At 39.8% G+C, this 25,051-nt stretch overlaps 1 protein-coding gene across 1 annotated transcript in view; it reads left to right on the forward strand.

The window, feature by feature from the left end:
* rgs12b (regulator of G protein signaling 12b) overlaps positions 1 to 25,051 on the forward strand; it is a 148,134-nt gene that overhangs the window by 90,838 nt on the left and 32,245 nt on the right. Inside the window, exons 10-16 of the mRNA XM_052019497.1 lie at positions 2,394 to 2,509; positions 3,738 to 3,932; positions 6,119 to 6,192; positions 9,553 to 9,679; positions 12,983 to 13,079; positions 15,975 to 16,042; positions 16,770 to 16,923. Of these exons, the coding sequence (XP_051875457.1) occupies positions 2,394 to 2,509; positions 3,738 to 3,932; positions 6,119 to 6,192; positions 9,553 to 9,679; positions 12,983 to 13,079; positions 15,975 to 16,042; positions 16,770 to 16,923 (831 nt within the window). The remainder of the gene's footprint in view (positions 1 to 2,393; positions 2,510 to 3,737; positions 3,933 to 6,118; positions 6,193 to 9,552; positions 9,680 to 12,982; positions 13,080 to 15,974; positions 16,043 to 16,769; positions 16,924 to 25,051) is intronic.

The following is a 25,051-nucleotide window of genomic DNA, read 5'->3' on the forward strand; positions in this document are numbered from 1 at the left end:
GCAAGTGGAATATAATGTGAGAAAATTGTAGGGTCCTGCACAGAGCAGACCTTAAACATTGAGAGATTGGGACATGTTGTTGTTGAAAGGGAAATAGGAATAGAGTCATACAGCACAGAAACAGGCCCGTCAGCCCAACTCATCTATGCTGACTGTGTTGCCCAGCGAGCTTGTCCCATCTGCCGCAAGTCACTGAAAGCTAATGTGCAAGTGCAGCGAGCAATTAGAAAGGCATATGGTATTTTGGCCTTTATTACTAGAGGATTTGAGTCCACCAGTAGAGATGTACCACTTACACAGAATGGCACAGCTAGTAGAGCTGTTCCCTCATAGCTCCAGCAACACAGACTCAACCTTGACCTCTGCTGTGTGTGTGGAGTTTGAACATTCTTCCTGAGACAGCATGGGTTTCCTCCCAAATTGATGGGTTAATTGGCCCCCATAAATTGCCCTTAGTGTGTAGATGTGGTAGAATCTGAGGGGAGTTGATGGAAATTTGGAGAGAATAAAATAGGTGAGGGTAGGATTAGTGTAAAATATGGTTGGCACGGACCTGGCGGGCTGAAGGGTCTGTTTCCATGTTCTTTGTCACTGCAATTATGTGAAGCTTTGGTGAGATTGCACCTGGACTATTGTGTACAGTTTTGTTTTCCTTATCTAAAAAATGGATGTACTTCCAAAGAGCGAGTGCAGTGAAGATTCACCAAATGGGATGATGGATTTGCCTCTGAGGAGAGATTGAGACCATATTCTCAAGTTTAGAAGAATGAGATCTCACACACGCACATACAGAGAGGGAGAGAGAGCTTGACAAGGTGGATGCAAGGAGGAAGGAGGCTGAGCAGTCTAGAACCAGGCATTCACAGATTCAGAATATTTGGGACAGAAATGAGGAGAAATTTCTCCTCTTCGAGAATTGTGAATCTTTGGAATTTTCTATCCCAGAGGGCTGCGAATGCTCAGTCATTGAGTTCATACAAGACACAGATTAATAGATTTCTAGAGACGAAGGAATATGGGGATAAGTCAAGAAAATGGCGTGGAGGTAGAAGATCGGCCATGCTATTGATGAATGATCAAAGGAGTTTGGACCAGATGGCTTACTTCTTCTAATTCTTATGTTCTTATTTGAAATTGATTACAGTGCTTTATCTAGGATTGCTCCTGAGATAGACTTGACATAAAATGTAGACAGATGTAGAGGAACCAGGGTTCTTAATTTTGATGTTGTCCTTAATTGTTGGAATTATTTAATTCAATGACATTAAATTATCTTCAGCAGATCAGTATTAATAAGATTTTTAATCTTGATTTGTGAGGGGGCTAAGGGTTACGGGGAGAATGGGGTAAAGAAAAATCAACCACAGTTGAATAGCAGAGCAGACTCAATGGGCTGAATGGCCTAATTCTGCTCCTATGTCTTGTGGTCTAATAGCAAGTTCTACATCTGATAGTGCAGTTGATCTAATACGTTAGTAAGTGTGCCAAATGGCCCAGAAGATTTCAGGTTTGGTCTCTACTTTGTACTGAGCGAACTAATCTTCGATATGGTGCTACAGTTCCAGATTGCTCAGACTCCAGAAACCCAAGTTCCATCCTGGGTGCAGTTTGCACATTCTTTCCATGACTCCTAACGATGTGCTGGTATTTTCTACTGCAAATTACCCCTAGTGTCGATTAATGACAAAAAACATCAGAGGAGCGTTTTTGGGCATATGTGAGAGAGAATTAAGTTGTAGGGTTATAGGGATTGCTCCCCTGGGAGTTGGAATGCATCTGATGGGCTGAATGACCTCCGTTTGTTATGTTAGCTTCAGAAGTCCTTGATTAGAAAGGCATCATTGGAGTATTGCTTATAATGGGTTTAAGGAATCTGGATGATGGCTTTTACAATTGAGCAATGTACCTGTTCTCAGCAGTCTGTGCCCAGTAACAAATAGTTGTCTGTTGCTGAAATGTGATCAATTAATATCATAACCTACGAGGTATTCTAGGCACGGTTTGCATACTGCTCATTCATTGAGCCATTTTAGATTCAATTAAGCAAAAAACGAGCTGCTGGAGGAACTCAGCGGGTCAGGCGACATTTTGGATCAAGGCTCTTCATCAGTCTGGAATTAAGAGTTTTAACCCAAAATGTTGACTGTTCATTACCCTCCTGCCTGACCCTGCTGAGTTCCTCTAGCAGTTTATTTTGCTTCATATTCCAACATCTGCAGTCCCTTGTGTCTCTTAGATTTCATTAAAGCTTATGTCTTTTACCTTTTTAAATACACATTTATGATTACTTGGTGTTGTTCAAGAGATATTAAGCAGCAGTAGGATGTTTTAAATCTAGAGGGTTCAGAAAAGCTCCTTGGGGTTAATGCAATAAATATTGTTTTGCTCACTAGACCTCTCTGCAAGTAATGGGCTGTCTCAGTGGCATCGTGAATCATTTGGATCCATTTCTTCATCCACTAGCACAGAGTTGATAACGGCTGGCTGTCCAGGAAATAACAGACAAGAGGTTAGTACAAATGAAAGATCTGGGAGTTGTCCTACAGTTCTAGTACTGCTTCTACTGAGCATCTGATTCTTAACCATGTTTGAATGCATGTGTTTAATAATGGTTCAGAAGCTCTAGGTAGTTTACATTAGAAATAGGAGGGAATTTTTAAATCTGTTTATTTCAAGATTACTCTTAAAAATAAGTACTTGGAATGCTGGTAGAAGGCAGTGTCCCATGTAAATCAGGAAAATCCCAGATTTAAAGCCTTGCCACTTGAGTGGTAGAAGGGACATCACTAATTCACAAGCCTCATTGGGGAGAGCAAAATTGTTCAAAGTTGAACTCCCAACACTCTGTGGTGATCCTTTCTGGAATGTACATGTGGGTAGACCTTGGTTGAAGGTACACCGCAATCAGATTGCCCTAACAAGGTTCATTTAAAACGCACACTAGGTTGATGTCACTCAAGATGCCACCTTGAACGAAAATCTAGCAAGGAGTTGACATCTTCAGGACAGGAGAAGGGGGGCAAAGTGACAGGGAAAGAAAAAACCTAACATTTTATCTTTTGCTTTTTCATAACTAAAATTTCATCTCTTATTCAGAGAATATCAACATGCTTGACTATCCTAGATAAACATAAATAGTTATACTTAAGGATTATATAATTCTCAACCTCATGAAATGGTCAAATAACATATCCAGTCCTGCCTTTCCAATCTCCTGCCCCCTCCATTCCAATGCCTTTAACAACTTCTGCCAGTTCTAATATCACAACCAATCCCACCAGCAGGATTCTCTGATTTTGCCATACTCCCTGTCAATTGTCCTGTTCATGATAACCTCCTGAGCCCATCCCCAGGAAAGCAGCACTGGCAGCAGAATTTGACTGCAAAAACATACAACACCTGGGCTTGGGACCCAAGACATCCTGTTTAGAACACAAGAATTTCTAGGCACTAATTAAACAGTTTAAGCACTATGCTAAACACTCTGGATGTTTTATTAAAGTTACCGGGCACAGTGCACAGACTTGCACGCGCATGCATGCACATAGACACACACATGTTATGATTGTGATGCTTTGGCCATTTTTGGACAATTTCCCACATTTTTGTGAATACATTCCATCTCAACTATCTTAAATTGATTGTATTTCTTTTATTCTTTAAGAGATAATGCTGCTTTAAGGTTTTGTTGCTTATTTATTACTCAATTCTGATTGAAAATCTTCTTTTTCTTAAAGTATGATTCCACCAAAGTGCCTGTGACAGAGAGAGAAAAGTCTTCAAAATACTGCACTGTGATTCTTCCAGATGGTTCCTTGCACACAATTTCAATCCAATCTGGTGTTTCTATTCGACAACTGTTGACTGATCTGTGTGAAAAGTTACAAATTCAATTAGCAGCCATTGACCTCTTTCTGGTCGGAGGTGACAAGGTACGTCAGGTTGGGTTGTGCATCCTTTCCAGCCTACTTAAAAAATACATTAAATTGGTGTCAGTACAACTCCTTCTTCCCCTCATGACGAACAGAGAGAGCCACAGGAAACTTAAGAATGGGGAAACTGTTCACAACTTGGCTGTTGATAACTTTTACAGTGCAGTTGGAGATTGATTTAAATTAAATGATTGTTTGCTGGATTTCCCAAAGCTCAGAAAATCCGGCAGTGAATTGAAGTCACAGCACTTGTTACAGTGCTGTGACACTTGTCCTGCCTCCTCAGAGGTCATTCAGTCTTACCTCACCAATCATGATCTCTCACTTAATGATCAAGAACAAACTCTCCAATCTCCTCCCAAGATCTGACTTGTAATTCCCTCCTTCCAAGTGCCACTTCCTTTTTGCCCCCAAGATGGAAGATAAGAGTTGTAATAACATCATGCTATTATTATAGAGATGTTTAAGAGGCTCAGATAGGCATGTGAATATGCAGAGAATGGAGGAAAATGAACCATGTGCAGGCAAAAGCAATTAGGTGTCATTAGCTTAATTAGTTCGGCACAGCATCATGGGCTAAAGTGCCTGTTCCTGTGCTGTACTGTTTTATGTTCATGTCATGTAATTCATTAGGACCATTGCATCTTCAACCTTGCAGCATTTCCCACATGCTCTTTGGAAACCTTATAAATATTTGGTCAGTTTGAAGTGTATGATAATCTATATCAGCAGCAAATTGCATTTATATTGTGCCTTAAACATGGTACACATGTCATAGACTCACAGGCCAAAGCATCTGCAGAGTAGTATGAGAAGAATTAAAGATAACTGAAAACATCATACTGAGATTTTGTAAGGCCTTTGGATGTGAAGAGAAAACAAAGGTGAAATTAAGGAGAAAGTTTCAGAATAAGGCAAAAATAAGTGAAGCCTTTGCTATTACAGTAGATAAATAAGTGGATATCCAAAGGAGGTCAGAGTGGAGGCGCATATTGGCCATCGGGACATGAGGACGCAGATTAGGTGGACTAAGCTGTGAAGGAATTCCAGATGAGTGTTTTGAATTATTTAGAATGTTGTACAGGGAACCACTGGAGATTGGCCAAGTAACAGAAAGCAGAATTGGATGCTGATAGGAGGCTACCAAGCAGAGCTTTAGAGAAGTTGGGTTTGCACATGACAGCAATGTAAAGGAAGTAGACAGAGTTCAGCAATTGTTGGATTGGGATAAGGGTTACACTGGCCTGAGTGAGAATGCATGGGAAAGAAAATTAATATTGGAAAGGCAGGGAGGCAGTCACAAAGAGAGGGACATGAGTGGCATTGGAAGGAAAGCAGTGTAGAAAAGTGCAAGATTGAACAGTTGAAGCAGGAAAAGAATTCCAGTTGAGTTACTTGGGAGCATATGCTGGAGGACCAGAGAATGGTAAATGTAACACCCTTGTTCAAGAAAGGATGCAAGGACAAGCCCGGCTGGTAAGTCTTATCTTGGCGATGGTGGTGAAGCTTTTAGTAAGAGAAAAAAAAAAATTTTTTTTGATGAGGTAACAGAGAGGATTGAAGGGAATGTTGTTTAAAGTCCAATGTATGGATTTACAAAAGGCATTAAAAAATGTTCCATATAAAAGACTGATAAGCAATATTGAAATACATGGAAAATTGATCAGTGGCAACGTAGATAATAAGTTGGCTTTGAGACAGAAACGAGAGCGTTATGATAAACAGTTATCCAAAAGTAAATGACTGCAGATGTTGGAAAACTGAAATCAAAACAGAACACTTTGGAATTATTCCACTGGTCAAGCAGCATTTATGGAGAAAGAAACAGAATTACTATGTCTCATTGATGACCAATAGAGGGTAATTGACCTGAATTATTGGTTCTGTTTCTCTATCCACAGATGAGCTGAGAATTTCCAATATTTTCTGTTTTTATCTGAATGGAGAGTTGTGCTAAGAAATGCATTTTGGCTGAAACAACAATATAGATGTGAATAGTGGAATGAGTCCTCTTGCTTCTATTACTACTTTTGCAAGAGTCAGCTTATCATTGGGAGTTTGCCACTGAATTCTGTGAAGTAATCTTTGACACTTGTAAAATTCCCTTGAAGTAGGTAATAACACAGACCATGTGAATATGTGAATATTTTGATGTTTAATTCTACTAACTTTGAATTTCCTTTAAGCCTCTTGTACTTGATCAAGACTGCTGCACATTAAATTCAAGGGAGATTCGAATAGAGAAGCGAACTCTATTTCGGTAAGTGAAAATATTATGATTCCTGTTGCACTATTCAATAAGATCATGGGTGATTTGTATGGTAACACCATTCAAGCACCTTAGTTCGGTAACCCTTAATACTAATGCCAATCGATACCTCAGTACATGTGACAGTAACAAACGAATTTACCAATTTAGAACATGAGAAACGGGATCAAGAGTAGATTAGTTGGCCCCTTTTGCCAGGAGGTTGGTCAAGGTGGAATTGGGGATAATATATTGGCCTGAATTGAGAATTGGTTCATGTATAGAAAGCAAAAAAGGGAATAATTGGGTACTTCTCAGGTTGGCATCTGTGGCTAATGGGGTACCACAGGGACCAGTATCTAGGCCAGATCTATATCAACAATTTAGCTGAGGGAAGAAATTTAATATTTCCAAGTGAGCTGGTTATACTAAACTAGGTAAGATTGTGAATACAGAGGAGGATGTAAAGAGGTTTCAAGGAGAAGCTGTGTGAATGGATGAGAACATGGCAGATGGAATATGATGTAGGAAAGTGTGAAGTCATCCATTTTGGTGCACATAATAGAAAAATGGGGAATTTATTAAATGATGAGAGACTGGGTAGTGTTGATGTTTAAAGGGACGTAGATTGATGTTCAAAGGGGCTGAGGTGTGCTTGTACACAAGTTACTGAAAGCCAAAATGCAGGCACAACAGGCCATTAGGAGGGCGTGGAATGTTGGCTTTTATTATGAGAAGGTTTGATTATAGGAGTAAGGAAACCTTGCAATTGAAAAGGCCTTGCTGAGATTGCATCTGGAGTATTGTGCACAGTTTTGGTTTTAAGTAAGAAGTGGAGCAGATTCAAAGAGCTCCTGCTTTTATTAGCCTTACCATACAAGTGAAGATAGTCATACAGCACGGGAACAGGCCCTTGGGCCCAACTGGTCCATGCTGACCAAGACACCCATCTGAGCTAATCCCATTTGCCCCATATCCCTCTAAATCTTTCCTATCCATGTACCTGTCCAAGTGTCTTTTAAATGTTGTTAATGTACCTGCCTCAACCACTTCCTTTGGTAGCTCATTCCATATACTGATCACACCCCAGGTGAAAAAGTTGCCCCTTGGGTTCCTTTTAAAATCTCACCTTAAACCTATTCTCTCTAATTCTTGATTCCCCAACCCTGGGGGAAAGACTGAGTGCATTCACCCGATTTATGCCCCTCATGATCTTTTACACCACTATAAGATCACCCCACTATAGGATCTCCTACGCTTCAATGAATAAAGTAAATCCCATCCTGATCAACCTTTCTCCATAACTCAGTCCCTCAAATCTCGGCAACATCCTCATTAATCTCCTTGCACTCTCTCTAGGTTAATAGCATCTTTCCTATAGCAGGGTGACCAAAATTGAAGACGATATTCCAAATGCAGCCTCACCAACATCTTGTACAGTTACAGCGTAACATCCCAACTTCCGTACTCAATGCCCTGACTGATGAAGGCCAGCGTGCCAAAATCTGCCTTCATCCATCCTCTCTGCCTGTGAGAATTGCTAGACTCATTCCAGGAAGAGCAGGTTTGCTGTATGGGAGATAAATAGACTGAAGCTCTTCTTTTGAGTTCCAAAAAATGAGAGACGATCTCATCAAAACTTGCTAAATTCTTAAAAAGCTTGACAGGTCAGATGGTGGTTCCTGACTGAGGAATCTAGAACTGGGAGCACAGTTTGAGAATCAGAGGTAGGCTGTTAACAGCTGAGATGAGGAGAAATTTCTTCAGACAGAGTTGATGAACCTTTAGAATTCTCTCCTCAAGTAGAAGCTCAGTCAATTCAAAACAAAGATCAATAGATGTGTGGGGATCAAGGAATTTGGGAAAATGGTGCTAAAGTAGAAGATTGGCCACGAGCTTGATGAATGGTGGAGCAGGTTCAAGGGGCCGAATGGCCTGCTCCTGCTTCTGTTAGCTTTCCCAATTACTTGCTGTACCTGAATGCTAATTTTTGGCATTTCATTTAGTGTGACCTCCAAATGCCTTTGTAACACTGCATTTTGTAGTCTCATTCCATTTAAGTAATATTCTTTTTCATTCTTCCAGAGTAGGTAACCTCACAATTTCCCACATTATAATCCATCTGCCTAGTTCTTGCCCACCTGCTATAACCCTTCGCAGGTTTGTTGTGTCCTCCTCACAACTGCTAAGTTTGCCTATCTTTATAACATCAGCAAATTTGGCTTAAATAAAACCACTCTCTACAGGTAAGCAAGGGCAGAATTTTTCCTTTCATGAACTAAATTAAATGATTTGGGATTTAAAATCAATCCTATATCTTCAATCATTGTCACTGGATGGTCTAACATATCATTCCATTAATGGAACCACTGCATTACCTTAATCAATTGTGAGTAGGTTGTAAGGTACAGCTGAAAAGATCACTTATTTTGCATCAGTTTCTCTAAATTAGACATCAGCTAGAAAAATCTATTTACAGATATATATTGGCAGGAGGTTTCTTTAAGCTGATTTTGCCACTGCATTATTGTAGCTTTGTTGGAAATTTAATGGAAACCATTTTTCCATGCATCAAAAAAATTTTTACCATTGGCTAGCAAAAGGAGTGTACTTGAGGAAGGTCCTGGGATAGGGCTTGTCTTATGAATTTTATGTTTAAGTTAGTGAAGAAAGAAGCATTTCTGTTTTGAGATATTTTCAGGGTTACCAACTAAAGGAAAGCATTACTCAGTGGATAATGAAAATTTGTTCTGCCACAGTAAATGTACCTCAGTACCCTGGTCCTAATCTCAATACAGTGCCCCTCCACTCCCACTTCACATCTTCTGTCTGTTGCAACAGCTTTCCCCAAGTTCCACAAGAGATGATTGTGAACTTCAGAGCTCTGCCCACTCAGGAATGGGATGTGACTGAGCAAGTGAAGATCATATTTTACCCTTACGGTCAACATCCCATTCCATCAGGTTGAGTGTAATTCAACCAATCCAAGAGGTATCAAACATTTCGATTAAATCTCCCAGCCTGTAAAAATAAGGCAGGATGGTGAAGTATGGTGACATGATGATTCAATACACCAGATTTTCAAGATATATGCAGCAGACTTGGGATGCAAGTCCTTGTTGTCACACAATGAACAATGGTTTGTTCCACTGTGGCAGTGGATTGGATTGGTAAAGGTTAAGCAGGGCAATAACGCCTCTTTACTTGCACTATGAATGCTAGAACAAAATTGAAAGAGATTATGAAATAACTGTAGTAAAGAAAAACAAAAGTTTGTAATTTTGGAAATCCTTAGAAGTTGAATACTTAAAAGCAGTAAGGTTGAAAGCAGATGGTTAAAATATGACAAGACTCTCTTTCTTTTATTTTCAGACTCGACCTTGTTCCTATAAATAGATCAGTTGGTTTAAAGGCCAAACCTACCAAACCAGTGACTGAAGTGCTCCGACCAGTGGTGGCAAAATATGGCTTGAATCTCAGTGAATTAGTGGCTAGAATTGTGAGTATACATAATAAAGAAACCCCTTCCTCCAGTTTTCCAACAAGCAATGCACCCAGAAGTTAAGCACTCCTAAGTCCGTGGTGACAGAGATCTATGACTTGGGGGCATGGTGAACTGTGAGGGGTGTAGCAGGAGGCTTCAAAGGGATTGATCCAGAGTGGTGGAATGGATTTATAAGCACAGATTGGAGGAAGGCTTTGTCAGCATAAAAGGCTACAGACCGTAAATGGCATTAGCATAGATGGGTACAAGGGGCTACATGGATTGCATCCCATTGTTTCTCTGAGGGAAAAATACTTGGTAATTTACATTTCTTTAATACAATGAGTCTCGTGTAGACAGTTGTTAACCATTTCTGACCTTATAGGAGTTGCACAGCACAGAAATGGACCGGTCAACCCAACTCATCCATGCCAACCAAGGTACCTACCTGAGCTAGTACCATTTTGCCTGTGTTTATCCCATATCTCTAAACCCTTTCTATCCAAGTACATGCCTAAATGTCTTTTAAATGTCATAACTGTACCTACCTCTACCATTTCCTCGGGCAGCTCATTCCACATCCCTCAGGTCCCCTTTCAATCTTTTCCCTCTCACCTTAAATCTATGCCCTCTAGTTTTAGACTCCCCTGCCCTGAGTAAAAGATTGTGACCATTCACCTTATCTATGCCCCTCATGATTTTATACACCTCTGTAAGTCACCCCTCGACCTCCTACACTCTGGACTATCCAGTCTTTCTTTATAACTCAAGCCCTCTAGTTCTGGCAACATCCTTATGAATCTTTACTGCAATCTTTCCAACTTAATGACATCCTTTCTTTAGCCAGATGACTAGAACTGCACACAGTACGCAGTGTGGTCTCTCCAATGTCTTGTACAGTTATAACATGACATCCCAACTCTTGTACTCAAATGAAATGAAATGGGCAGGTGATAGAATTATCAGTGGGTAATACTTAGGGAACAATGACCACAATTCGGTAAGTTTCAAAAAACAGAACGATGGAAGAACTGACAGGGCAGTCAGCATCTGTGGAGGCAAAAGTTGCAAATTGATGTTTCACATTGAGACCCTGTATCACGACTGAGTGGGAATAGGAAAGATTGCTGGTATATTATCAGTACGGGGGGTGGGGGAGGGGGGGCAGAGGTGGGGGTGTGGGGGGTATCCTGATATCTTTTGCAAAATAAATAAGTAAAATTATTAAGAACCTTTTAATATAAAGAAGCAGAAATACTCAAATATTAGTGTTTGAAGGCTTCAACCGCTTTCAGATGTCTGGACTTAGACAGTATGACTTGGATTTTAGCCTGTGTATTAGAGAGTTAAGAGGATGGGAAACCTGGTTGTTTGTTGTAAAAAGTAGAAATACTATTTAAAATTAAGACGAGCAGCCTCATTACAACAGTTAAATATTAAACTATTTTCCAGGAGCACATTGGCCACCTTTGCTGTCTCTAGTAAAGTTGAATGTGGGCAGATTTGGTTTCTTTGCCATATCTTTTGCTGTTTGATGTCTTGCTTGAACTTGGCTCCCCTGTTTTTGGGAGTTGAACTTTAGTCCTGTATTTTTACCCAGAGCTTTGTCTTATTTTAGACAAATGGAGATCTGCAGTGTAGAACGATGTGCAAACCTCATCTCACTGTACATTGGCAATGTTTGGGCAGCACATTAAGAAAAAAATTTAATTAATGTTTCAACAATTTGCTTTGGCTCTTGAAATTATTTGAAGAATACGTTTTCAGTTAACTTTTAACTTTTTTTTCTGCTTCAGGAAGCATGGCATTTAAAGAAAGAGACAGGAAAAAACTGTCAGGCCTAGAATGAGATGAGCTCTCTCATCGTTGACATTTAATTTTGTTTACAAAAGAGTTGATGCAACTGGTGTGCGTGAATGAAATCCCATTTATTGGTAACAGCAAGCTATTTTGTCCTTCTCTGCTTTTTATCCAAACAATACTTAAACTATTATCAGCTGTTTCTTCAGTGACCTTTCCTTTATCTTAAGATCACAAGTGATATAATTTGTGCTTCATGGATAACTCATGTGATTAAGGATTACTTTACTGGAAATTGGTTTCAATTGCCTAATTCTCCAGGGGGTAAATTTAAACCAAATATCTGCTGGGTAGCTTGTGCCATTAAGAACTGTTTATGCCATTTCTTATTTAGATTATAATAATATGATTTGCCATGTGTAACCCATCTGCTAATTGGGTTCTTTATATTTTATTTACTGCAGCTGTGAAATATAATTTCTGGCTGTAATGTGGTTTGCAGGTGTGTCTTCAGGTAACTGAGTTAATTCAGCGTTTCTAAATTGTAATCAATTTTAGACATTGATAGACAAATTCATCTTGGAACACACGTTTTGCCTAGAAATCATGTGCAAAGCTCAATGCATGATCAGTAGGAAATAGACATTTAAGAATTTTTCTTACAGTTATTACAGTCTTAAATTTAGACCAGCATCAACTGACCAGGACCCTATGAACAACTTAACTTAAAATAGATTGATGTTCAAAATTAGTGATAGACATCAGCGGATAGTTCAAATTCAAAAGTTAAATTCCATTTATCAGGAAACATTCCATATGACTATGCAAAAAAAATTGCTTTAGTTAAATAAATTGTCAAACAGACGGCTCCTTTTGAGGGAGTGCTGTCTCAGAGCAATAAATTATATAGCCACCCAACCACTTATACCATTGTAGTTCTGTCTAAGTGGCAGCATGTTAAGTTATAAATGACAGTATCCTACAGCTCACCATGTGTGATGTTATGGGCAATGCTTAGTAATGGGTTTAAAATCCTTTGTTTGTGTCCAGTTCCTGTAAATGTAATGAATCATGTGAAAGTTTCCCTATTTGAGCGGCACAATTTCAAACACATTGTTTACTTCACCATTCAACTTGCCTTGATTTATTTACTTTTACTTCACTTCTCTAGTTTATGTCTCCAAAGGAAGAGACGCTTTGTCCGAACAGCATTTCTAAGCTAGCTGCCACTACAGCAATTTGTAGTGACCTTTACCCCCATATCAGGGCAATTTCAGTCTCCATGGCAATTGGATCCAAGTCTTTTGAGTATGTTTAAAACTATTGGTTCCAAATGTAAGTATTGCAGCATAATCAGCATATAGCAAAACTGACTGAAGCAGGAAAGAGTACATAAAAGCTATATGAGCATGCAGGCTTGGATTGCCATCTTGTGTTCTGTATTCTTCAGGAACTTTCTCCTTTTGCTCATAGTTTTTACTGAGAGACATGCATTGTGCTATGTTTTCATTTTTTTAGAATGGGGAATCTGAAGCTTTAGATCTTGGAGTTCCTATCTCTAATCTTGATGGACGCCGTGTTGTTCTTGATGTTGCAGATCCCGTTAAGGGGAAAGGTATGCAGGGTGTACAAAATTTTTGTTCCCCTTAAACAGTTCTTTTACTCCCTTAACATATATGCCTAAAGTAATTACGATTCATCATTTTGCCAAGTAATTTTATTTACTTATTGTCTGAATCAAGTTTGTCAAAAAGATAATAGGAATGCAAAAGGGGTCACAATGATATTAGTGTAAAACAATGGCATGGTTTTTATGGATAACCAAAAGCACACTTGCACATTAGAACTGCTACCACCTCTGTGCTGCTCTTTTTAGCTCACTATTATAGCCCATTGTCTGATCTGATCCTGTGTTGCCATCCCTTTTACTCACCCGCGATTTTGCTTGTGCCCTTTGCTACAGTATCGTTAAAGGTTCCCATCATTGGCTCATGCTGTACCTACTGCCGTTGTTGCACCACATTCTTTCCTCGGGAGGTCTCTGCTCCTTACCATACAAATATGTGGCATTGTCCTCAGTACAAAATTATACTTTCCCATAACATTCTGTCCCTGTCTTTTAGCACTCTGTCTTACGTGTATGATTTGGCGCTTTTAAGCACTGTCAGGTTCCTGCTGATTAGTTTTTTTTGGTTGTTATTATAAAAATCTACATTCTAAGCTGATTGGGTAATATAAGCGAAAGAAGTCAAATGCTGGAAATACTCAGCAGTTCAGGCAGCATCTGTGAAGAGAGAGACATGGATGTAATGAGGCAATGTTACAGGTTGATGACCTTTCATCAGATCTGGCCAGTTCTGATATAAAATGGAAAGACTAGTTATCTGAATTCATTGGATTCAAACTGAGTCCTGAGCCTTGTAAAGTGCCTCGTTAGAGGGTGAGATGCTGTTCCTTGAGCTTGTATTATACTCCAGTGGAAAAGTGTAAGAGGCCAAAGACAAAAGTCAGAATGGGATGGAGAGTTAAAATGAAAAGCAACTGGAAACTTAAGGTCATCCCTGCAGATTGAATGCAGGTGTCCTGCAAAGCGATCATCCAATCTGCATTTGATTTCTGCAAAGTAGAATTATAGAAAGGATTTGGAGGCTTTGGAGAGGGTGCAGAAGAGGTTTACCTGGATGATGCCTGGATTAGAAGGCAAGTGCTGTGAGAGGGTGGACAAATTTTGGGTTGTTTTCTCTGGAGCAGCAGAAGCTGAGGGGAGATGTGATAGTTTATAAGATTATGAGAGGCATAGACAGCCGGTATCTTTTTCCCAGGGTTGAAGTGCTTAATAATAGAGGGCATGCATTTAAGGTGAGGGGGGAAAGTTAAAAGATGTGTGGGGCGAGTTTTTTTACACACAGTGGTGGGTGCCTGGAATGCGATGCCAGGGGCAGATATGATATAGGCATTTAAGAGGCTCAGATAGGTACATGATTGTGCAGAGAATGGAGGGATATGGACTGGTGTCAGCAGAAGGGACTAGTTTAGTTGGGCGTTTAATTACTAGTTTAATTAGTTTGGCACAACATCATGGGCTGAAGGGCCTGTTCTTGTTCTGTTCTATGTATAGATTGTACCCATGTGGATTCCCATAAATTTGGCTTTGATTTGGGGGAAATTAGTGAATTCAAAGGAACTATTGTTCAATGTGAGAATAAGTTCAACTGAGGTGGTGGAGGAGGGAGACTGGTGAGGTCTCTGTTCAAGGAAGAAGTGAAGGACCTTTAGGCCATCGTGGTGTGGGATAGAAGTGTAGGGAGATTGGACACCTGTGGTAAAATTGAGCCATTTGGGACCAGGATATTGTCAAAGTGGTGGACGGCATCAGAGATGTCATCAATGTAATTAGAAGAGACTAGATAAGGGGAGAAGGAATGGAGTCAAGGTAGGAAGAAATGAGTAGGACAATGGGGAAGAGGTAGAAGTGGGCTTTGTGTTGTTGTGAGTCTATGGGGCATGAGGCTGTGGAAGGAAGATCTCCAGACGGAATGAGGTGAATGACTGACTGCATGAGAGACAGTGGGCAGATGTTCAGTGGGAACGTTATCTAACCAGACCATGTGTTTGCAGCATTCTGTTATTTCGGATTTTCAGCGGATACAGCATTTAGTTGTTCACAGCTCCAGCATTGACTATTGATCTTTCTTGTCTGTTTCTTTCAGATCCATCTAGTCCAACTTCTACAAACAAACTGCAATTAACAAGCCTCACCATCCTCTCTCAGCTGGTACCACCACTACTTGGTCTCTCTCCATAGGCCATAGACATTCCCTCAGTTCTCTGCACCCCTCCCCCTTCTCTGCATCTTAAGACAGATGCTGTCTGACCTGAGTATTTTCACTAGAGTCACAGAGTTGTCGAGCACAGAAACATCTTCGGCCCATCAAGTCCTTGCCGACCATCAAGCATCTACTTACACAAATTCTACACTAATTCCATTTTATTCTCTGCATATACACTATCTTTTTATTTCCGATTTTCAGAATTTTTTGCTTTAAAATATACTAACCTGATATCTTGAGTAAAAAGTCTTTACCATATGCATTTATTTCTCAAGATGTAAAATATCATGAGAGAAATATCATCTGCAGCAAAAATCAAACTGCTGGAGGAACTGAGTCTTCAGCGGTTCTCTTTTTGCTCCAGATTCTAGCATTTGCATTCTCCTTTGTCTCCACGTATAATCATCTACATGAAGTAGGTTGAAAAAATTCGGGTAAATCCTTTTCTCTGTCACAGACCAAGATTCTTTTCCAAATGCTTCCAGCAGAAATATGCACCTATTCCCAAACCTCTGCATTCCCTGCAGGAACAATGCAAGCTGTGACACTGTGCACAATTCTGAAGAAAACGTGGTTGCAGAGTGAATAATATTGTTAATGTTAACTGCCCTGTAATTTATCAGAGAAAAAATAACCAGTTAAACTCTCATCTGGTCATTTAAATAATTGTTAACTTACAGACAGACAGAAGAACACAGGAGAGAAAGTGAGCTCTTCCAATAATGGCACACAAAGTCAAGCTGAAAAGGTAAACTTTGTTTTTATATACAGTTAAAGTATATGTTATTGATTTTTTTTTCCAACAAAATAAGTATTTAGGAATTAGTAATATCAAAATCGAGTTTGTTGTCATATGCACAAGTACATGTGTGCACAGGTGCAATGAAAAACTTACTTGCAGCAGCATCAGGGGCACATAGCATCATATAAGCAGCATTCACAAGAAAAACACAAATTAGAAAAACATAAATTAAACATAAATTATACACAATTTTTACAAAAAAGAACACAATGAGAACAAAAAAAAACGAAGTCCATTTTAGTATAAAGTGATCAAAGTGGTCATAGTGTTGCTAGAGTGATTAGGGTTTTGCCAGTTGGTTCAAGAACCGAATGGTTGAAGGGAGTTGCTGTTCTTGAACCTGATGGTGTGGGACTTCAGGCTTCCGTACCTCCTGCCCGATGATAGCTGTGAAAAGATGGCATGGCCCGGGTGGGACATGAAGAAAGCTATGTGCGGTCTCTACCATTCGCACTGATTACATCAATATTTTCTGCAGGTGTTTTCATATTTCTCATTAGTATTCATCATCATTATTATTTTCGGTCCGGTTAGTAATTTCTCTCTACTCCGTCCATTTTTAGTTTAGGATCTCCCTTATTAGGTTGCATCCTCGGGTTACATTTATATAGCTGCTGATGTTTTTAATTGCATCATATCTCTCATTTACACCGATCAATTTTATCAATACCAGGAGGACGGAAGACCTCTGGGAAAACCTCCTTCGGTGAAAGTGAAAGGAGAGAATGGAAAATCTTCCAAAGATGCACAACTTTTGAAGAAAGAAGAATTAATTCAAAGGACAAACAGGAAGAAACAGCCAAAGCTAAATATGGATGAAGTGGAAGGTAAATTTTATTCTGGAATAAAAATCCAGAGCACACTCACCTAACTCCACCATGGTAGTTAGAGAAGTTGAATTTAATATTTTTTATGGTATTCGGTAAACGTGACGTTGAAACTGTTGGATTATCGTTAAGGCTTAACAGCTTCATTCACATATTTTAGGAAAGGAATCCTGCCTGGTTTGGCCCATACAAGACTCCAGTCCAATGTCAACTTGTCCTTCAAAGTCACTGGCAAGCTGCTTAATTAAGTAATTGCACCAGGAGTAACTTAGACTGGGCAAAAAAAACAGCACATACCTTGTTTACAATGCCCACATCCCAGAAATGAACTTTTAAAAAGCTTTCACTTAATTGTAGTTTCCGGAGGCTGTATTGTAGAATCCAAGTGAGCTTGTACCATTTTGTGATAATGGACTGTTTTGCTTCATCTGTTTACCAATACTTACCTTGGGGAGATATCACAGCCAGGACAAGTAGAAGAGAGGGAAAATTGTTAGAAGAGTTACCCCAAGAATAGTAATGACAGATGAGAACTAAAATCAGAGAGCACAGAAGTAAGTAAATTGCCCTTCAATAAAATTCAAATGTTGAATAAAATGTAATACATTTTGTATATTTTATAGCATTGCACAATTCTTTTGCTGGATTGGAGAAATAGGTTGTAGAAAATTTCAGAAAATTATGAAGGAAGTGACAAGGGAAAGGGATTTAGGAATATGATAATGATTTTGTTTTAAATTCATTTTTTGGGATGAGGCCATTGCTGGTAAGGCCAGCATTTACTGCCCATCACTAATTGCTACCGTCCTCCTGGTGAGGATACTCTCAAAATGTTATTGGGGAGGGAGTTCCTGCATTTAGTTCAAGCAATGATAAAGGGATGATGATATATTTCCTAGTTTACAGCTTGGAGGGCAATATGCAGGTTGTGTGACACCAAAGAGCCTTGAAAATATGGAAGACAATGATAGTATAAGGGTAAAAACTCCATTAGCTGAACTATTAACTTGCACAGAAGCAGATGTGATTGTTGGAGATTAATTATTTTAGGCCCAGGATATATTTGCAGTGTTCTTCAGGGAAGTATTCCAGGTCCAACCATCTTCTGCTGCTTCGTCAATGCCCTTAACTTGATGGTGTGATTGGATGTGTACTTGTTTGATAATGTTGGTGTATTCTATTTGCAACTCCTGGGAAAACGAAACAACACCTGCCTATGTGCAGTGTCTCTGCAACTTCAGTCTTGGGATGATTACTGGGAAGTAACATTCACATCATGGAGGTGCTGGGCAATGAACTTCTCCTACAAGATGGAACCTAACTTCCTTCACTTGACGTTCAACATCTTGGGAGTCACCATTGATGAGAACTTGTCGGCTGCATTAAACGCTATGGCTTCTAGAGCAGGCCAGAATCTGGGTGTCTTGAGGTGAGCAACTCACCTTCCTCTTCCCAAAGCTTTTCCATGATCTGTGAGTTACTTGTTAGCAGTGTGAAGCCATTCTCCCGTATTTCATCTGGATGAGTGCTGCCCCAACAGCACTCAAGAAGATTGTCGTTATTTCATCTGACCACTCCCCACCCCACCCCATTCCTTGATTCTTCATTCCCAACTCCACTGATGCATTTGACAGCAGTGTGTACCATCTACAAAAAGTAGATCAGTTATTCAGTTATCCAAACCTTCAACAGCACCTCCCAACCCACAACCTCTATCGCCCTGAAGGATGGGCAACTGGTGCTGGGGAGTCTGCACCAGTTGTTTGTCCTCTGGCACCTGCAAGTTCTCCTCCAAGCTGTACACCCTGACTTTGAAATGTAATCTCCTTGTGTCTGGGTCTAAATTGAATTCCCTTCCTAATAGCACTGTGAGAATATCTTCATCACATGAACTGCAGTGTTTTAACAAGCTGGCTCACCACTGTTCTCCATTCACCATTCTGTATCTTTGGGTATTTGCAGTTCAAATTGACAGGATAAATTTTGCAACCATACTTTCAAGTAGAAGGCCATATCGATCCCTGAGCTTACTCCACCATTCAGTAATATCATGATTGATCGGATTCTGTCTCAACTTTATTCTCCTGCTTCATTATCCTTACCCTGATCCCCCTATAGTCCAAAAATCTATCTCAGCCTTGAATGTACTTTGTATCTTAGTATTCAGAAGTCTCTAGGATTAAGGATTCTAAAGAGTCATAACAATCTGAGAGAAGAAATTCCTGCTCACCTTAGTCTCAAGTAACCAATCACTTCCTGAGACTACACATCCTACCAGAGGAAAGATCTTCATGATTCACCTGTAAAAAGGCCAGCAGAATCTTGTTTGTTTCAATGAGTTCGTTCACATTCTTAGAAATTAGAGACGTTCAGTCTTCTTGTAGAATATCTTCTCATTCCATAAATCAATCTGTTGATCTAGTTAAGATTGAACACTTGTTTGAGGAGTTCAGTTTGCATACCTGCATCCTGTTACAGGCACGGAGGGTGTTTGAAGAACAGAAATTCATCTCTGCCACAAAACTAATGGTCTGAGCCCTGCCCTCCTTTATACTGCTTGGGCAACCTACAGCAGGCATCTCCAGGCACTAGAAAGATGGCATGTTAACCAACAACTGTGCCTGTTTCCAGGCTAATTTACCCATCCTTGAGGCCATGATTATACGCAGTTGGCTGTATTAAGCAAGCTACAACATTTGCATGCCCTACACCAGACTCCTGAAATAGACATTATATTTGAATGCTGACATGGGAAGAGATTATCACATGAAGAAATAGATTCAAGGATGTTCGCAAAGCCTCCTTGGAAAAATTGCAGTGTTCTCACTAATTCCTGGGATTCCCTTGTCTGTGACCATTTAAAGTGGAGAAGGAGCATTTGGGAAGGCACTGATAACTTTAAATCCATACATCAGCATCACACAGAAGCACAGCAGGAGCACACTGCCTCATAAACTACAACCTGCAGGCCCGGCAGGCACTTTCTGCACCAATGTGTCCCACATTGGCCTTATAAGTCACCTCAGAACCCACAAAACCATAGTGATAACATCCTCGATCCCGAGGAAATGCTGAAGGAGATGATGACTACTTTGTTCCCTTGAACAAGATTATTGTTCATACAAGAGCTGATGTCAATATAATCATCTTTCTTCACTTGACCTGCTGTAAATATTTGTCACAAACATGCAGTTCCATTGTGCTGGTTTCATAAAATATGAGGGGATAATGCTGCTACTCAGTTCTGAAAAGTGACTTCTTAATTTGGAGTCGGCATTGATAAATGAACATATCTTTTCATGGCACAGTCACTTTATTTATTTGGCCTAAACCAAAGAAATTGGCTTGCTTAATTTTGCTAGAAGATCCTCCTGAGATTCACTTCTAAATATTTTACTCTTTTAGAGTGAATTTGAATTTTTTGTTTTAAGTAACAGAACTTAAACGTTTAAACAGCATTTTAAGTATTTATTTATTTATTTATTTTCAACATATATGTGTTTTCCATGTTCCAAAGTGACTATACTTGAAAAGTACTTTAGTTGCTGGGGAGTCCTATCAGATGTCCAGAGATGATGAAAGGTGATATGTAAATACATGTCTGATTTCTTTACTCTCACCGAAATCTTTATGGTAGCAATATTGACTCCTTATCACAGGTGGATTTCTTAATTGATGTTGGTGTTACCTTCACCCAGTCAAAGCTATATTCTGATAATCTTCTTGGAAGGTTCATTGACAATGTACTGAATTGTAATCTGTTGGTTTAATATAAAATCAGAATATTGTTTTAACATAGTACAAGGATAATTTTAAATTGCATAAACAAACTTAGCCATGCTCATTTTTGCAAAACTATGGGGTCATACCTAGGATCATGTACTTTGGAAATCAGTTTTTTCAAGGACATCCAAAAGATTTGGAGTAAAACTGCATATTCTCCCAGCTGTTCATAATAACTATATAACCTTTTTAAAAAACTATATACAAATGACATAAATTGTCTCCATATCATTTATTTATTTGTTTACTTGTTTGGTTGGTTTTAGTGATGATATTGTCTACTACCTGTTGGTTTGAGAAAGTCACAAAGATAGAATATGCTTGAGTAAGGCCACAGCAAGAGTATTGCATGAAATTCTATCCACCGTAGTATACGAAGAATATGAGATATTTATTTGTCACATATACATCAAAACACACAGTGAAACGCGTCTTTTTGCGTTACTGAGAATGTGCTGGGGGCAGCCTGCAAGTGTCGCCACTCTTCTGGCACTAACATAGCATGCCCACAACTCCTAACCCGTACGTCTTTGGAATGTGGGAGGAAACCGGAGCACCCGGAGGAAACACACACAGACACGGGGAGAACGTACGAACTCCTTACAGTGGCAGAATTGAACCCGGGTCGCTGGTGCTGTAATAGTGTTACGCTAACCGCTACACTATCGTGCCGCCAATATAATACCATCAAGAGAAAACGAGATTTATGAGGATGTTGTCAATGTTACGGACTCAGTGAAAGTCCCTTTAAGATAGAGAGTGTGTGTGTATGTGTGTGTGGGGCGTGCTTACGTCAATAGAAGATAAAGGACGTAATGACGTTGTTGAAGAAGTCAGAAGAAGAAGAAGAGAGAGAGAGAAGGGAGAGAGACACCAGCCTGCTTGTTTTCTCTATCGATGGATGAGAAACAATAACTGTGTTTGCCACTGAAATCCATGTATGGAAGTTGGAAGTAATCCGGTGGAGTTCACTTTGTTGCTGACCTGTAGAAGGAAACAGGTATTTGTGTGTGGACGACCACGGTTCGGATGCTTTTCGGGGTGAGGAAGTCACTACCGAGTAAACACTGAAGTGTCGTTTGGGTTCCATCGTGGAACATTTGGATTTCGTATGTACTCTCTCTATGTTTTTCTACATCTACATCTTATCTTCAGACAACGGTGGTTGTTGAAGAAGCCCTTGCTCATGTTTCACCTTATGGCTTGCGGAACTGAACTTTAAGAACCATTCAGGAACTGGGAGTTTTGGACTTTGTCACACACACACACGACGAGTTTAGTTTGGGGTTAACGTTCGAGGTTTAACATTTTTGAATTCTAACATACTAACATTTTTTTTTACTTTTATTTTACGTATTACCATAAGTAGTGATTAATAAAATAGTTTTTAACACTAAATCATGCTCAGTGTGTTTCTTTTGTTGCTGGTTCGTGACAAAATTGGGGGCTCGTCCGGGATAGTTCCCAAGGTTAACGAGTGTCGTCTGGGATTGTACCCCAGATTGACGAGATTTGTTCGAGATTCAATCCAAAGATTTTTGAGGGAGGTCTGATAAATTCTTTTTTAATTGGCTTGTGTGTGTGGAAACCAGCAGCAATGGATATTAAGGCATTTGTGGAGTCACCAACCCAAAAGGGATTGGAGGTGGCGAAAAAGGATGATTTGATAAAGATTGCTACAAGGCTAAACCTTACAGAAGTAAAGCAGTCTATGAGAAAGGCAGATATTCAGAGACTGATAGCTGGCCATTATGTGGAAAAGAAGGTGTTTGAGAAGGAAGTGTTAAAACAGTTTCCTGGCAGTGAAATAGCAATTTCTGAGGCACAGGTGCAGCTGGCAAAGATAGAGGCTGAACGAGAACAAACCCAGTTAAAGATAGAGGCTGAACGAGAGCAAAAGAGATTAGAGGCCGAACGAGAACAAAATAAATTAGAAGCTGAACGAGAACAAAAGAAATTAGAGGCTGAACGAGAGCAAACCCAGTTAAAGATAGAGGCCGAACAAAAGCTAACTCAGATGAAGATAGAGGCTGATCTAGCAATGAAGCAGATGGAGCTGGATAACGAGGAGAAAAAGAGGCAGCATGAGTTACAAATGAAGCGTAGGAGTTCGGAATCTGATTCTGATGATGATTTTTCAGCCAGCAGGGAGGTTCGATTAGTCCCTCCGTTTGAAGAAGATCAGGTTGATCAGTATTTCCAACATTTTGAAAAGGTTGCTGTGAGTTCAAACTGGCCAAGGAAAGGATGGGCTCTTATGGTACAGAGTGTGATTAAAGGTAAAGCTCAAAAAGCTTATTCTGCTTTGTCTGTTGAGGATGCAGCTGATTATACCAAGGTAAAACAAGCTATATTGAAGGCCTATGAATTGGTCCCTGAGGCTTATAGACAAAAATTCAGAGACTTGAGGAAATCTGCAGATCAGACTTATATGGAATTTGCCAATGGAAAGAGAATATGTTTTGAACGATGGTGCCTGGCTAAAAATGTAGATGGGGATTACGATAAATTGACAGAATTGATACTGGTGGAAGACTTTAAAAGATGTGTTCCAGCTGAATTAACAACATATTTAAATGAAAAGGCAGTGGAAACTTTACAAGAAACTGCTAGGTTGGCAGATGATTATGCTTTAACCCATAAATCCAAATGGGGACAACCTAAAACCTTTCAAAAGAGTTACAAAGACAATCCAGGTAAACCGGAGATTAAATTGGGAGGTAATCAAAAAGGAAAGGATGAAAAGAAGCCAGGGCTGGAGAAACCTGTTGAGCGTACTTGTTATTACTGTAGGAAACCTGGCCACGTGATATCTAATTGTGCCCTTTTGAAGAAAAAGAAGGAAGCTGGGCCCAATGCTTGCTTTCAGGCAATTAAAAATCAAAAAGGTTTAGGAGATGCTGTTAAAGATCAGTCCTTGCAAGAGGGAAAAGCGGAAAAGTTGGAGGAGGTGAGAAAGGAATTCCGTTCGTATGTATCAGAGGGTTTTGTTTCACTGAATGATGAGTCACCCCAGGTGCCAGTGAAAATTCTTAGAGATACTGGGGCTAGTCAATCTCTCTTGCTGGACAGTGTTTTAAATTTTGGTGAAGAAAGTGACACTGGTGAAGTAAATCTAGTACGAGGCGTTACAGGTGAGACCATGTCTGTCCCTTTTCACAGGGTGATTTTAAAGTCAAAGTTCGTAGAAGGACCAGTCGAGATAGGGATAAGACCTAGTTTGCCAGTGGAAGGAGTTTCTTTGTTATTGGGAAATGACCTTGCAAATGGAGAAAGTGATCCTGTGGTACGGTTAACAACCAAACCAAGGATTGATGAGTCTGAGGATGATTCAGATGTTTACCCATCATGTGCGGTGACTCGAGCTAGAGCTAGAGAATTAGCCAAGACAGACAGTCCGGTGCAGTCTGATGTGGTTCCTCGTGACAGTCCTAAACAGGAAGAAAATTTTGATGCCTTATCTGAGACTTTTCTGTCTTCACTGGAGGATCAACATCCTTACAGTGAGCCTGAATTTAAAGATTTGTCTTTGTCAAGGAAGGATTTTATGGTGGAACAGACAAAGGACCCTGAGTTGACAGAATTGAAAGAAAAAGCTCTCTCATGTGAGGAGATTGAAAAGGTGCCAACTGGATACTATGTCAAAAATGGAGTGTTAATGAGGAAATGGAGACCTCCTCATGTTCCTGTTACTGAGGAATGGGAAGTTATTCATCAGGTTGTTGTTCCAAAAGTTTATAGGGATGAGATTTTAAACCTGGCCCATAGTATGCCTTTGGGTGGTCATTTTGGTGTGAATAAAACTGTAGGGAAGATCTTGAAACAATTCTATTGGCCTGGTTTGAGAAAAGATGTGGTGATGTTTTGTCGAACCTGCCACACATGTCAGATGGTAGGTAAACCAAATCAAAAACCCCTTGTGGCTCCTTTGAAGCCAATTCCTGCTTTTGGTGAACCCTTTTCGAAGGTGATTGTGGACTGTGTTGGCCCCTTACCAAAGTCTAAGACTGGAAATCAGTATTTGTTAACCATCATGTGTGCCACTTCTAGATTTCCAGAGGCAATACCCCTTAGAAATATTAAGGCCAAGACGGTGTCAAAGGCTCTTGTAAAATTTTTTACCTTGTTTGGTTTGCCAAAAGAAATCCAATCTGATCAAGGTAGTAATTTTATGTCAAAAATTTTTCAACAAATAGTCTATGAGCTGGGAGCAAAGCAGATTGTATCATCTGCATATCACCCAGAATCTCAAGGAGCTCTGGAGAGATTTCATTCTACTCTCAAAAATATGCTGAAGACTTATTGCTTTGAAAACACCAAGGATTGGGACGAAGGTATCCATTTA

This window comes from Pristis pectinata, chromosome 7 (genome assembly GCF_009764475.1).
Source record: "Pristis pectinata isolate sPriPec2 chromosome 7, sPriPec2.1.pri, whole genome shotgun sequence".
Taxonomy (NCBI): domain Eukaryota; kingdom Metazoa; phylum Chordata; class Chondrichthyes; order Rhinopristiformes; family Pristidae; genus Pristis; species Pristis pectinata.